Genomic DNA, 16,500 nt, shown 5'->3' with positions numbered 1-16,500 from the left:
GACCCCACATAGAAGTCTTATTATTATTTTTTTTTTTTCTGCAAACTTATGGAATGGTGCCAGTATTCAGAGCAGTATCTATCCATCAGTTTTTAGTATGGCCTTTCAGCTTCCACATTTTGTTGGGAAGGGTGCAAAACCAATCTTTCTTTGGAAAAGTAAGTCTAGTCCAATAGGGACAACAGGGAAACTGAAGTCTTCTTATGGAAGAATGTTTGCCTCAGAAAGCAAAAAGAGAAAAGCAGCAGTTCAGCTGCTCACAGAGTGGCTACAGTAAAGTAATGAAGCAACTCCTCTCTTCTTTACTACCTTGGACAATCAGCCTAGTCCATTTCAGGATCCCCAGGTAAACACCAGAAAGCTCTAAGAGAAGATTTGTTTTATCCTGATCAATTTTATTGAGATTTGCAGAGCAGAATTTACTTTTAATAAATTTGTACTAACTCTGTTTTCCTTGTTCCTGGTGACAGTGTTTTGCAATTAATTTTCTACCATTGCGCCTAATGCCAAAATTTGCAGCAGTTTTCTTGATTGGAACAGTAGGCAACACAAACTTCCTGCAGATAAATTTAGAGATGCAGCATCCAAGACCCTGTGCTTTTGGAAGTGGTGGTACATGTTCTGTTAGAAAATCCATTATCACCTTGATATTAAGCACCTCCAAGCCTCTTCTGAAATACCTGTGGCTTGTCAAGTTGACTTCTCTATGTTTATGAATGCAATGACACCCAAGAGAATTTCAGACCAGGAAACTCCAAAGCAACATTTTCCTACTACCTCCAACTGTTTTAAAGATGGCATGTACTACCCAAGTGCATTTACCCACAGAAACATACACAAATATATAAAAACACACTTTTTTTTTTTTTTTTGGCCAAGCCATCCATTGATAATATACAAAATGAGGATTTAAAGATTTCATGCAAACAGTGTGGAGTTTATGGCAAGCTTTCATAAACTGGCAAAGTGATAATTGAGGCTCTTTTATCACTTCTGCTGGACAACAAGTCTCTGCTGAGTAAATACGCTTTTACAAACCATTCTATCCTGTGCAGGGTTTTAGCAGCAGTGAACCAATGCATTCACTAAGTGACCTGGGAAAAGCACAGAGACTTGGGAAAAGCCTTCATTAAAAAGAAAATGTACTCTTTTATGGCTTTCTACAGTACAAAAGTGGTATTAAAACATGTCTCTAAGAAGAAAAAAATTGGAAGATAATCACTCTGATCTGCAGGAAGTGTCATTTATGTTTCATGCAAGAAATAACAGTCTTAAAATCTGTCTCATTTAAATGTCTGTCATTCACAGATGCCTCTTAACTCATCAGGTAATTCATGCAATTCTGCTTCAATTAGCAAATGTAATTTATATATATATATATATTTGTCAAATTAAATTTTTAAGATTCTCAAATTTTACTCTCAGGATTCTCAAATTTCAGTGCTACTGAAACTAATTAGAAAACTAATTATTTTTAAAATATAACTCCTGTTATTTATTATATTTAATGTATTAGATAGATATAATAGACAAATCTATTATATCTAATATAAAAATGAAGACATTTATAAGTTTCAAAGTGTCACTAACGTCCTATAAACATATTGAAGTAAAAAATGTTTATGATTATGTGACAAGATTAAAAGGAACATGGACTAAGACATAATTACATATTATCATCTTTTATTACTTGTGATACCTTAGTGTCTATGATGCCTAATCACAAACCAGGACTTCCTGGACAATAAGAATAAAAGGATTCATTTAAAGAAAGCATTGTGGAGAACCATCTTATAATATTATAGTAGAATCAATCCTTTCAAAAGCTCTCCAAATCCAATGCTGAATCTTGATAGAAAACACTCTCAGAGAGATTTACACAATGAGTAAAATTCTCAGGCATAAAGATGAACAAATGATACCAACATTGTTCAGAAATTAAAGTTTCAAAAGGAATCTTCTTTGCAAGGGTAGGGTTTTCCTTTCTGGAGGCCAGACAGCAAAGGTATCTAAGAACATATTAATGAAAAACAATGACAAAGCTGAGATGCATCATTGCTGCAGAAGATAGGAACTTCATATAGAAAGACCTAGCTGACTTGAGCAACAGAAACTAAATGTGCTTCAGGAGTACAAAAGTAGTACAAGGAACAGTTGAAATTGTTGCTCTAAGATGGGAGTTTTCAGCTAGAAATGAACAAGGATGTTGCAATAGTAACAGCTCATTGAATGATTATGAACTGTCAGCATGATGCAATCATGGAAAAGGCAAACAGGATCCTGGGCTGCATGCAGAGAAAACCTCCTGCAGGAACAGATAAGTTTTAATGCTATTATAGGGAGGAGAGTTTACAGGAATACCTTCCATGATTCTGGTCACTCAAGTGCAAAATGGATTATTCCAACCTGGAGCATATTGAGGGACAAGCTACCCTAACTTCCAAAAATCTGTCTACTGTCCTATTTTACAAGAAGAGGAAATTGCTTGGTTTATTTAGCATAATAAAAGAAGGTTGTGAGGGGATATGACTGTAGTCCATAAATACACCTAGAGCATTAACAACAAAGAAAAGAGCCTCTAAGCTACAACACATTGTTGCCACAAAAATAAATGGGCATTAAACATTCAGCAATAAATGCAGACTGGTATTCATAAGAATATTCTTAATGAAAGAAATAATATTCTGCAAACAGACTTCAGATCAGAACAGTGGGAGAGTGAAAACACTGTCTAGCCTTGAAATAGAAATAGGTATCTGCATTAAATGGGATGAAATAAAATGCATGCCTGCAAATCACTGAGGACCAGACACAGTGACCTTGTTCCTTCCACTCTAGTTTTTCTATGTAATGTTTTCCCAGCCTATTTCTGATATGTACACTGGGGAAACTATATGAAGCAACAATAGCATGTAGTCAAGCTGCAGAACTCCTTGCTATGGGACATTGTAGGTGCTAGGACTTTTCAGGACTAAAAGCGGGACACTGTACAAATTACTATTTGATTTTTCCATTGAGTCCTATTAAAGGAAACAAACCTCTTCTGTCTTCAAAGTTTTCATCAGTAGCTTCACTTAGCTCTCACTTACTCTTCACTAGGCATTCACGCTGTCACCTCTGGAGGCAGGATACTGGGTTAATTTACTACTGCTCTGAAGCAGTGCTGCTGTTCTTTCATTACATTCAAACAGACAACACAGTACAGGCTCATCTACCCCATATTATAAGGGATTTCAGTTTGACTTGAGGCTCAGGCAGCAGTAGTTCCTGGGTTCCCATTCTGGAGATACAAATAAGCTGTCTTCACAGAGCTCAGCAGAGGAGCTATGGTTTACCTGCATTTGACCTACTCCCTGCTCCTTCCCATAGGTTTTCTTCTGAAAATAAAACTCTTTTTCTGCTTTAAGAATCAGAGCATTCCTACATACAAAACCAGCTTAAACCTTGCTCTAATTGCCTTGTCATGCCTTCTTAGGATTCCAAGGGGAAGCTGTGCAACATTGGCTGAAGGAAAAGAGAAGTTAAAACCCAGTCAAGAAACACTGACACAAAAAACTCACCGCATTTCATCATTCCCACTTCATAGCATTTCCGTAGCCGGCATGCCTGGCAGCTTTTGCGCCTGTTTTTGTCTATGGTGCATTGATTGGTAGCTGGGCAGATGTAATCATTATGTCCTGCAGTAGAGTACATGAGAGAAAATTTAACATCTCCATCAATCTCTCTTGGCCATTTCCCATATCAGAATCTTCTCGATTTTAAGCATCTCAACTTTGTCTTATGCAAATATCTAAGCTCCATTAATTTAAATTATGCAAATATGTATTTATGCTATATTGAAGATGTTAATCTGTGGCCTCACAAGTAACCAGACAATGTAGACCAGCATTTACTGGTGACTGCTAGATAACCAAGCATCCTCTAATACCAACTCATTTTTGAAAATGGGACATATGTTCTTGTAGATGTTTACTCTCAATCTCCAATTTCTTACTGTATTTTGAGATTCTACAGATGGCAGATAGAAGATTTTTTCCTCTGCACAGTTGAAAATAGCAGTATATACAGTCTCAGTCCTGCAAGATTTAAGGAAACTACAGCTCTATTTACTGAGCTCTTTCTGTCTGACACGGTGAGTTCCAGGAATGAGGAAGCCTTTGGAGAACTGACCCTAACTAAAGTTAAATAAAAAAAAAAAAAAAAGAAAGAAGAAAGGAAAAAGAAAAAAAAAGCATCCCAAGAGAGAAAGAAGGCTAACATAAATTAATGCATACTATATAATACAAAATAAAGTAGAAACTGGACAAGTTTTTGTCGGATTTGCATCAGTTTCCAATACTGGCTTTTTGTTGCCTTCCCTTTCTATCTCACCTCACCCCACATCTCCCTCTCCCTCCCTTTTACATTGTTTTATTTTATCAACCAATAATCCAATAATCAAGTCCAGAAGTTTATTAATATAAATTAGATTCAACTATGATCTTGGTCTAAATACAATCAAACCACCCACTACCAAATACTGGAAGTCTCTCTTGCAGTAGTTACCAAAGAATGCAAATAATATTCAATCATTTACATTTTGTAATCTTTTTTTCTCTCAAGTTGCTTTTCAAAGTTATTTTTTTCAAATGTTAAGAATACATTAGGCAAAGATAGAGGAGTCTACAAGTATGTGTTTTTTTTTGTTGATTTGTTTTGCCTTGATTCATGAGCAAGTCCAATAGTTCATGTCCCCAAGCATAATTATTTAACTGAACCATTGTGACTATTTCCTTGCAAAATTAAAATAATATTAGCCTTGAATTTTTGAACTGACAGAGTTTTAAAAAGAAGAGACCAGGTTACAGTTTGTCCTATTTCCTACTGGCAGATAAGACTGAAAAACAAATTACTGTTTATCACTCTTCACACAACATGGGGGGAAAGGAGGAAGAGGCTCACTGTTGCACTGTAATCCAAGCACACAAGAGTATAAAAGGGTTTTAAACTCCTGTGGCCTTGGGATAATTTTGTTTGCAGGCAGATGTTCAGAGATGTGGGACCAATATGCTATGTTACAAACTTAGACAAGCAGAGGAGACCACACACGTTTATCCAGTCATATCATTTAATACTAATTCTGGGCCTACCATAGCCCAGTTGTTAAATGCTGGGCTGTGGTAGGCCCAGAAGTTTTTGGTTTTTTATAAGCAACATCCTTTATAACAACTGTTGCAACTGAATGCTTGATAGTGCTTTATGCCAAGAACTTGCTTTCATTTATTTGAATTACAAACAAATGTTACCTGACAGGGTACATTAAGGTGTATAAAAAGCCACAGTGGGTAACTTGTTCATGGCTAAAGCACATGTGAGCAACACAAGAGCAGGCAAATAATTTTCCTGACAGAAAACACTTTGAGATCAAATTCAGTATTCATTTGTGTTGAACTGGAGACAAAGTTCTCTTCAATTATGTTAAAAATCAAAAGAACTCGCAATAGTTCATAGAAATTGTTAGTCACCCAAGCAGAACTTGCACAATAAGTTGAAAAGGTAAACAAGATTTGAATTAAGTTTGATTCTAATGGTGACACCAATTCTGCCACATTGAGCCAAAAAAAGTCCACCTCAAGATTTCTGAAGGCCTTGTGCAGAAGAGAAAGAGAACATTAAAGGCCAAAAAAGGACAGAAGATTCTGTGTTAAGCATCTGCAACTAGTATCCAATGTCAGTCTAACCAAGTTTCCCACCAAGAGGTCCCAGATGAAGCCAAAGTACATAGTAACCAGGGCCAGGGTTAAAGAGCTAAAGTGATCCAAATCTGCAGTATGGTGCATAAGCCATTGCCTGTAGGCCGTGATAACGACCATGGAGCAGCCACTCAGCAAATCAGAATTAAATAAGAAATATTTGAGAATTTAAACACTGAAGTGGTGACCTTAGAAGGAGAGATATAGCAGAGTAAGAAATACTGCACTGTAAGCCTTAGGAGCAGGATGAATGAAAAATAATAATAATCAGGTTCGTAACTAGTATTTACTACACATTTTTGTATCCTACATATTGTGTGGGTATTATATGCTATGACAACAGCTCCAGGCAATGTGCTCTTGTCAGGAATAGTTCCTTGCAAGCAAAGTCTTCAGACAATTACCTACTCTAGCTGTGTCTGTTGTAAGAAATTCACAATTACTGTGTCTACTTTGGGACACAAACTGCCATCAGATTCACAGGTGTGCAGTGCCATCTCCATGGCGGCCTTTGCTGCAGGGCTCTCCCATGCCATGTATTCCACCTCTTCTCTAAAGAAATCATTTGTTTGTTCTGTAATGTTTCCAGATCTTGATCACGTAAGAACCAAAAGATAAAGCAGTCAAATCACATGTTGCTCTGTTTTCTGCATGTAACACCATACACATGGATTTTAGATTAACTCACTACTAGATCAACCACTGCAATCTCTCATCATATGAAAGAATTTATCTGAGCAAACTTACCGAAAGCTGATTTACCTACCTTGAATACTTCTTTTAAAGAATGCTTTGCAGCCTTCACATGACCAGACTCCGTAGTGATATCCTGAAGCATAGTCACTGCAGACTGCACAGAAGTGGGCATCTCTTTTTGAACCAGGATTATTTGCAATTGGGCTTGTACAGTCATTGCCATTAGTTTTTCTTTTTAACGCCTCTCTGATAGAGAAAAAAAAACATGTTATAAAAAAAGTAAAAAAATAAATCTAATTCTGTCATAGCTACATAAATCTAGCAAAGGGTTTCATTATTTTTCACATTAAATGTAAATCTGAGTCTACAAGATCAAGTCATAATATAAAACAAAGTTTTCTCTTCAAGGTGACTACCCACACTGATCACCCTAACAATGGAAACGCTAAGTAAAAGAAAGTCCAAATACAAGAATGATGGAGAAACAACATCAGTAAAAATGTTTTCTCCACTTAAATTAATAAGATGCCTGCATTTCTGAAGTGCTGCAAATAGTCCCAGCTCATTGGAACTATTCTTAGCAACTGGATTAAAATTAGAATGGGACAATAACATGAAATAACAGCCAATTCCTGACACCAAGATCCTGTAAACAAACAGCAAGAGGAAAGGAACTAAGATTGTCAGTAAGGCAGGTTTTAGGCATAGGAAACATATCCATTGTATACTTTCTGGACCTTGTTTTCTTGGTGGTTTTAGCATGTCTTACCTTCGTGGTCAATACAGTTTCTAGCTAGAGAGAAAATACTGCCACGTACAAACTCTCAGTAGCAGCCTGACAAAAGGGAAGCTGTAGAGTGAACTTAACGGTACACACTTAAGCTCAGAGGCACAGACTAGGAATTGCAGAGTTCTACTGCCTTCAGCAGTATTAAAGAGAAGAAACTTCAGTTTGAATAAGACAGCAGGTGGCACAATCTGTGACTTGTGAAGAACATGCTCTAGAGCAGAAGAAACCTGTTCACCAACGAGAGCAAGTTTAAACAGAACAGCAGAAATATGTTGAAAGTGCTGCTGAAGAGGCTTTAACTAACATGTTAAAAGTAGACTTTGTGCTGGTTTCATGACAGGAGGTAAGAACAAACACACCCACATGCCAATGAAAAATCATTGAGTTTACAAGTATTTGAGGAGAACACGCTACAATTTTCTAGTAGAAGATTCAGAAAGGAAAAAAGGTGCTTCTCAGCAAATTCCAAAACAGGAAAGTTACAGTATTTATTGAAGAAATAAGTTACTGCAAGCTTCTTTAAACAACAGTAATAATGATTTTTCTTTTTTAAATGTTCATTTATTCAGATGTTACAGGAAATAAAGGTGTTTAGATGTTTAATGGCCCTGGTCTCTGGTTACATACACAGTTAATGGATTTATCAATCACTAAATATTTCCCCTTCTGCCACAGAAGGAAGCCCAATGTCACTCTCCCTTAGAATAAAGGAGCTGTATCACACATACCTAACGTGCTGCTAAAGCAAAGAGGAAAACACATTGCTATTCTTTTCCATTTCCCTGTATTTGGAAGAAAAAGTAATTTGGCATTTCACTTTAGTAGCAGAGATATATTTCTAAGCTGTACTTGGGAATCAAGATCCAATTGTGAGAATCAGAAGAGAATCTGTATCAGCTGGAGAGCGTCTCAGTGACTGACTGATATGCTGTAGCAAACTATGTTTATTGCCCTTGTTAAAGCACAGAGATGCTATGGATGAAAATACAGAAAAAGTACACACTGTAACATCTCACCAAGGAGTGCTGCTTGTTACCTTCCAGCCATTGCGAGTGTTTCATTCTCTAGAAAGAAGCGTCAGCCACCCCGCACACATGCAAGCTACGTGACTTCCACAGGCTGTGGCAAACAGCTTGCACGCAGAGCAGCAGTCTGGAACAAATCCCTCCCGCAGGCTCAACGGGCATGAAATCTGCTCATCGGCGATAGCTGTGGCAGTGCAGCAGGAGGTTCAAAACCAATCATTTTGTTATTGTTGTCTTTAAGGACAACAGAGCTAGGAAATAGTCGAGAGCTTTAAGGTACGTATTCATTTCCCTGAGGACCTCGTGATGGGGCAGCTTAGCCATACAAATGACGAAACAGAACAGGTAGCCTCACACATGGTTAGAGGCCGCTTCCCATCGCTTGTGTGGCTGGAGTACTCAAGCATGCTCAGCAGATGATTAAGCTGCCAGGTCCTCCGCTAAAACTGGCCATAGCTGGCTGTGTGCCCACAAAAGTGCTACATGAAAGGATGTAGGAAAAAGGAGGATGTACCCTGGCTGCTCTCTATTTATGATCATGGTTTCTATATAGAGATATTATGCTTCCCTAAAGAGAAGTAAGTTTTTTTTGGAAGGTAACAAGTCAGCGATTTCCTATTAGTCATCAACAGTGACAAGATGATTACCCTAAAGGAGAGGGAATCAGCAGAACTATTTAGGTTATTCAATATCTATCACATCTCTTAATTCCTTCTAGCTTCCACAAGTTGCAAGTGAGCCAAAAGGATCACCAAGTCCTGAGTTCTGTCACAGCATGTGTTTGATGCATATGCTACACCTGGAAAATTTGAGTCTAAATTCAACTTCTTATTAAAAATTAAGAACTGTGGCAATTAGCCAGATTTACTCATAGCATTTGTTGCATGTCCTGCTTTTTTTAAAACCTAAACTATTGTACTTTATAAAGAGATAGGGGAAAAAAAAAAAAAAAGCTAGAAAAACAACAACAACAAAGCAAAAAATTGTGAAGTTAAAAATTAACAGTTCAGATTTTATCATTTAATAGACTTCCCTCCCACAAGCCACTGGCTCATTCACTGCCTGGAGATGATTCAATCGCATATGAACATAAGCCGTACAATGACAAAGGCTGTATCTGAGACTGTTGCTTCCTGTGCTCATACTCTTGCCCTGTTTAGCATGCTGGAAGTCCAAGGAGAGTCTTATAGTTACTGAGTTTTGCTCCAAGGAATTCAAACCTCTTCCTTTCTCTCCCAGAACACATGGAAGATGTTGGCTAAAAGTCAGCTGCAGAATACTTCTCAGTCTTTATCTTCCTCACTTTCTAGAGACTCCCTCCACCATAACTTCTAGAGGTGTTAATATCACAAAACTATCAATATTTATATCTCCAGAGCACAGGTTCTGCTCCAAATACTGATTAATATGATGAAAATTGTGCCATGGGTATCTGAAGATTAAGGGACATATTATTGCTTAATCTCTAACTCCTTCATCATAAAATTGAAATGCCAATCCATCACTTCAGAGAGATTTCAAGATACTTTTGAGTGCTCTACAGAATTAACACAATTAAAAAACAATAGCATAGGAAGATAAAACAAATAATTATAGTTTCAGAGCAGAGTTTAAACAATGCATAAATAAAATATTAGTGCACAGTGAACAAGGCAAATGTAGTTACTAAATAATTTGTAATCAAGCAAGCATTGCTGGCCTGCACAAACCTTTACTTACTTTCTGCAATTAGTCAGAGGTACAAGGAAAATAGTAGAAGGGAGGAACAAATTAAGTTCCAGAAGAATCAATCTGGCACCTTTATTAAAGTTTCCTAACAATTTTTAAAAAGATTATATCTGTCCATTTTAAAATTAAACCTTTTGTTTCTTTAATAAAAAAACCTTTTAGTTAGGGCATGAAGGCAGAAATCAATTTCAGACTCCCTGCCAGATTACTCCTAAATATCATATAATTACACTGTCACATTCCTTTTCTCTTTGTTTCATTTTAATACAAAAGGAGTGTTTGGATACACCAATTCTGCACCAACAAAATTTATGACACTATTTATATTATCTTCACTAGCTATAGGACATAGAAAAGAAAAAAATGGAGTCTGGATCACTAAATTCCCACCATTTGCTGAAGAAACAAAACAAAACAAAACAACAACAAAAAAAGGAGATCTAAAAACTCATGTCTTTTTTTTTTTTTTTTTTTTTTTTTACATGGAATAACAGTTTGTTTTTGATGAACTACTGTTGTAGAAAAGGCCACAGTGAATAACATTTAGCAAAGTTAAATAAAAATTCTTCTGTTTTCATATAATGAACTTATTTGCAGGGAACAGGAATGCACAGAATTCAAGTTTCTTATTTCAAGCTGATCTACAGGAAGGTCCAAATGACACAATGATCAGCTGCAACAAGGTGGACTACATTAGTTTAGCTAATGTTAATGGAAGTTTACACCCAGGGAAAATAAACTCCTCTCACAGTGAGACTTTTGCTTTGTTTTTAAATGTAAAATAAACTGTATAACAGACCTAAACATGTGGTAATGTTTTCTTATTCATCATTCAAACAACCCCCCCTTTTTCTTGAACTACAACGCTGTTTAAAATTACTTACACTTTGCAGCATTAGTCTCTCCCTTCCCCCAGAGCTATTCCTTTAAGTTTCAATCCCAAGAACTCTTCCTTCAAGGTATAATCTACGAAGATGTAGTGTCACAGTCATTGTTCCCATGGCAATAAATACAATGTTCATGACATTAGTTTAAGACCTCACCAAAGGATAAAAAGAAAATACATCTTTATTTCAGCCCAGGTAGCCACAAGAAGGGAACTACAGCTCTTGGTTTTTGTGTTTGCGTGTCTAATTAAACATTTTTATTTGTTTGTTTTACAACTCCTATAGACACAGGGGGTTACAATGCATCCTACTGAGAAAAACTAACCACTGAAAAGGTCCAGCTAGCAAGAAATATAATAGTTACTTTTTGCTGAAAGACAAAGACCATACATAAAATTAGATTCCAAGTTTCATTGATTTCTCCCCTTTAAATAAAGTCATCATCAGTTACAGGAGCAATAGTCCATGTAATCTGTACAAAAGGCATAAGACATAGTTACTTGAACACCAGAGTGACTGGCTTGGCTTCCCTTCTGCCTATGTAGAGAGCATGCTGCAGAGCAGCAGATGCAGAGCTCTTGGTGTTGGGTTACTCGTTGCTGTCACACCATCGGGACAGCTTAGAACACTATCCTACAGCAGCTTTCCCACACCTGTCTGTTTTGAAACATTAACCAAAGTGGGAAGAGTTCAGATGTTAGCCCCATTTACTGGACACCTGCTCAGGGAATCCTTTTGTATACAGGTGCAATTCAAATAGCCTCTCCCAATCCACACACCTACACTTGAAGCAAGTTTGCACTCCAGAACTGCCTGTTTCTCTGCTGACTCCAAAGGCAGACTATTCAAGTGGCCACACTGCATATTTTTGCAGTCCACGAGTCTGAAGCAGACTTAGATCTCATGCCTCACCCCTGCGCAGACAACACAGGGCCCACCCATTGCAGAAGGAATGTGGGTAGTATCAAAAATAATGCAAGTCCTTTATTAGTAATTGAACTAGATTTTTTGCCAGGATGTACTGGTTTTCATACTGACAATCACTGCTGCAGTTAAATAAAGAGCCCTATGAATAAATACGCAATTGGTAGAACAGAAACAGCACCCGCGATGCCTCGTGCTTTCATCCATAAAACAGCTGTTGTGAACATGAATGGAGTAATTTTATCAGCTGACGATGTGCAAATATGTTATGGTTTGTAACATCCGTGAATGTGCAGCATGGGAAGACTTTTTGCAAATAGTTTTATTGCTGAAAAATTTAGCCTGTGAAGCTACTGATCATATTGCCTTTATACAAAGTCAGTTCAAAGGAGCAACAAGAAAAAGTCTTTTTCAGTAACAACACTCTTCTGAACATGATTTATGGTATGGCATGACTGTCAATATTAAAAACAAACAAACAAACAAACAAACAAAAAAGACAAACTTTCCTTTAAATTCTAAGTTCACGAAAACCTTTATAACTATTCAATGCAGAAAAAAAAAATCCAGGTAAAATGGAAATCAAATGGAAATCAAACAATTTTTGTGAAAAGGAAAATAGAATAAACCTTTATTTATTTCACCCAGAGGACTTAATCTGCCAGAGCAAAATTCATTTTTATTAAAAGTAGTACCCAGCAGCCTTCAACTTTGGTTTACTCACAGTAATACCTACATTGAAGGCATTTACAGTACGTTATGTCACTGCATAGTTTTCTAAGAAGCCATTAGAAAGAAATCCTATTTCAGAAGTTATATTAAAAAAAAAAAAAAAAAAAAAAAAAAAAAAAAAAAAGCAAAGTAAGAGGACTGATTTGATGTTTGGTAGAGGTTTTATGGTTTTGCTTTGTTTTTCAGACAGAACAACACATAGAGGTCAAATGTTAGAAAAAGAGAGAGAGAGAGAAAGAAAGAGAGACTTAGAATTAAAGAAGCTGCAAATAACTGTTAGCAAAGTTTTAAACAAGTGATTGTTACTCACCTGGTCACAGGTAGCACTGACTCTACTGGTCTTGCTTCACACCACGGGCTCTTGGGTTGCTCTGCGTAGAGAAGCGATGACTGACAGTGCAGTGTCAGGGGGGAGAGATGGCCAGGAGCAGACCATAACACATTTGGGCTTGACGTTTGCCTCACAGATGCACTCTCTGAATCACCAAAGCTACTGGTAATGTTGTAATTAATCATAGCAGGACTGCAGAACGCCATTGCAGAATATTCATGTCTGTTTTCCACGTAAGACGAAGGAATATAGATTGGACTGTGTTCTGCTGTCAATGTGGACTGATTACAGCTGTAGGGAACTGGAGAGCTGATACCAGCGGGCGAGTTTTTAATTTCTGTTTTATTACATCCAATATCCTGAAGTGGCAGCAACTGAGAAAAGTCCTTGTGAGAAGATGCGCAGAGGGACATTTTGAAGCAAGACTGATGTTTGTTTAAATATTCATCCTAAGGTGTTAAGGTACAAAAAAGTTGAATTAAAAAGTAAGAAACTTTGTCTTATGTCGTTTTTGTAAAAGCAAAAGGGGAATTAGTGAAATAGAAAATATATACTGTGAAAACAGTTTACTTACCAAACACACTTAAACACTTGGTGGCCAAATTTACTACCTTTAAGAAACAGAAAACTTTCTAGAACTTCCTTAAAAATAAAGGCTAAGACACTTACTGAGTACAAATTCCATTTCAAAATAACATCACACAAAAAAATATCATTTGAAATCTGAAACAAAGATGCCAGTGACAACTTGGATCCTAACCAACTTGCTATGACCAAGGTAAAGCCGTTCTATGTAAGAGGCAAAATCACCCCATGGTTGCATAACTGTGGAGTAAGCGCCCTGAGAAATCAATTATTGTCATAAAAACTCACCACCTCCTGCTCCCATCGTGAGTGTACTACTTCAGCCTTCCCTTTAGTAACACAAAACTAACTGCAGATATTTTGAACACACATACACACACACACTTTACCTTCCAAAACCAGAACTCCACTGCGCATCCCTCTCCCCAGAGGAGGAAGACAGGAAGGATGTCAGTAAGCAATGCATCTTTGTCACTGAGAGGTACTCGGATACAACACCTCTGAACAGAGCCATTATGAAATTGAAGCCACAAAATGCAGATATTTCTGAAGCTGACAACACAGAACTCAAGCAATTCAACAAGGTCAGGAAATATTAGTTTCCTGGCATTCTCTATCCCCTTTGCGACTACTCTCCATCCTTCCTCCTACCTGAATCAGCAATCAAGAGACCTTAATTTGCCCGCAGTAATTATTTTCTGCCCAATTTAGGTATATCCATATTATTGGAGGTAGGAGGGGGAAAAAAGGAGGAAAAAAAGTCCCCCAAACCATCCTCCTAAGACATGACCCCTGTCCTGAAACCATTACTTTTATAGTAGTATTTTACAGTTTTTCATTCTTCACTGTGGGCTTCATGTGCAATTCATTCCACCTTTGAAGACAGACATATAGCCCCCTTATAGCATGAAATACATAAGAATTTTGTTTCCAAAATAGCAAGTTTCAGCGATAGTTTAGGGTTTTTCTCATTTTGCACTCTGATGATAAAATTGGAGATATAACTAGAAAGAATGAGGAATTTATTCAAATCATCTCAGGCACTTCAGACCCAGCTGCTGTTTTTTCCTTTGTGGGAAACAGGAAAATGAGTTATCTCAGCAGTGTTTTATGTCCAGCAGTTGTTGCACTGGAACTCTGATGCAGACAAAGCAGGAGAACATGACCTCACTTCTCACACAATCTACATGCCTTATTTGCCCTAGCCAGTTGCTTCACAGTGTCCCTTAAGGAAAAATAAAAACAAAGTATTATTCAATTTTCATTGCAAAAAGCACTGAATATCCCAATGCTCTTTCACTATCATTTTAGGGGGTGGGTAGCCCAAATAATTTTCAAACAGAAAATGACGGAACTAAAAAATTATTTATTTTTAATCTATTTTATTTATTTGACTATTTTCAGCTGTTACTATGAATGGGCCCAGTGAGCACACTGAATTCAAAATGTGTTTCAAGCTTGTGGGTAGGTAAAGCTGTACACTTTGGGGGAACTCAGAGGCTGCACGTACTCAGGGTGTGCATGGACACTCTGCAGGAGTGCCTGGAATGTTTTCACCAGCCCCGGCCAGCAGGAACTCACTGCATTGCATCTCCCTGCTCCCCTTCAAAGGCCACACAATGCAGAGTAAACCCGAGCCCTTCCGAAAGAACGGCTTTAACCACCACATCTCTGTTATAATCAGCTAGAGACATTCTGCTAAGATACTGTTAATAGCTTTGGCAGCAAGCAACTTGCTGTGTACTTTCCCTCAGTCGTTTAGAAAATACATGCATGAACACTGTATAAACAGAGAGCACAGAGCTGATACTACATACTTTTATGAATTGAAATCAGCTGAGCTTCAAGTCATGTTTTTCTAGAGAGGAAATCCACCAGAGGGGTATGGAAGACAACCTCCTGCTAAATAGGCAGCTATGTTCTTTCCAAAGGATAACACACAATAGTTAGAAGTATACAGAGAACTTATGAATAGCAACAGTGAAGTTTTAGAGGGAGAAGTCCACACAAGCATGAGAAATCAGTACAGCCTTCCTCAAAAACAGACTGCTCATGACTTATTTACAAGAGAAGGAACTCTGGGTTCCAGAAGGTTAAAGACAACTGTACTCACAGTCTTGAACAGACTGCAATATAGTGAAAAACAACAGCATTGGCTTAAGATAATTAACTTGGTTAGCACAAATAGTTTAACCACAGTAGACTATGGATCTATGTGGGATCGTGCCATTCACATTTCCTCATACCCTGAAAATTTAGAATGGGAAGCCCAGACCCTCACAAATCAAGTAAAGCTGCAGAAAGTATCCAGAATTGCTCATAAAGTCCTGAAATCTGACTGCTGGACTGTGGAGTTCTGCTTCTTAAAGAACTACAGATTTAGGTATCCAGAGTTAAGAATTAAGGCTACAGAAAACAAACTCCACTAACCTCAATACCTCAGAAAGAAGCATGACCACATTTGAGCTGAGGATTACAATAAGGAGATGGCTAATAAATTTGTTCCATCCTGGTATAACATCCTCCTACTGTAAACACCATTCATTAAACTGAAACAAACTCCTTCATGACTCTGGAACTCCTATCTCAATTTTTCCTCCTCCTCTGAGGAAAGGTTTTAAAAGCAAGACTCAAATACAAGTGTGTTAGCTAGATCTAACCCATCAGCACTGCACTAGATCCATACCAGAAAGAAACAAAACAGGTATCTATTATTTAAATACAGTCTTCTTGGGAGACTGCAAGTGTTTCAATCCACTTAAGTCAGTTTAGCTTAGCAAGATATTGAACAAATTAAATGTCATTAAATAAATACTCAAGGAATTAGACAGAATGGTTGACACTTACCATTCACAAATCCAATACACTAAGCACAGGGTTCACATCTGGCATAAAAAAATACAGTTCCATTGGCTCCAGAACACAGAGGATGACACCACTATCCATGAGGATGTAGGAACAAAAAAAAAAAAAAAAAAAAAAAGTAATGTCAATGCTTTCCACAAAAGAAAAAAAAAGTTTTCCAGTCTTTAAACAGCTCTACATATTTAACTCAATGTATCTTGACAGT

General features: G+C 37.3%; 1 protein-coding gene across 14 annotated transcripts in view; it reads right to left on the bottom strand.

Annotated features, from left to right (window-relative positions):
• ESR2 (estrogen receptor 2) overlaps window positions 1-16,500 on the bottom strand; it is a 56,470-nt gene that overhangs the window by 27,610 nt on the left and 12,360 nt on the right. For 8 of the 14 annotated variants that reach the window (XM_084522810.1, XM_084522816.1, XM_084522819.1 and 5 more), the window contains 4 exons: window positions 16,278-16,368; window positions 12,825-13,294; window positions 6,499-6,674; window positions 3,561-3,677 (listed from right to left, as the gene is read on the bottom strand). In XM_084522810.1, coding sequence (XP_084378936.1) covers window positions 3,561-3,677; window positions 6,499-6,674; window positions 12,825-13,294; window positions 16,278-16,280 — 766 coding nt within the window. In that variant the 5' untranslated portion in view covers window positions 16,281-16,368. The remainder of the gene's footprint in view (window positions 1-3,560; window positions 3,678-6,498; window positions 6,675-12,824; window positions 13,295-16,277; window positions 16,369-16,500) is intronic. The other 6 variants (XM_084522815.1, XM_084522811.1, XM_084522806.1 and 3 more) reach the window with 1 other exon arrangement.

The sequence above is a fragment of the Aythya ferina genome (assembly GCF_964211825.1).
Source record: "Aythya ferina genome assembly, chromosome: 5".
In the NCBI taxonomy this organism is placed as follows: domain Eukaryota; kingdom Metazoa; phylum Chordata; class Aves; order Anseriformes; family Anatidae; genus Aythya; species Aythya ferina.
The sequence above is the reverse complement of the archived record's forward strand: the minus strand, read 5'-3'. Positions and strand labels throughout refer to the sequence as shown.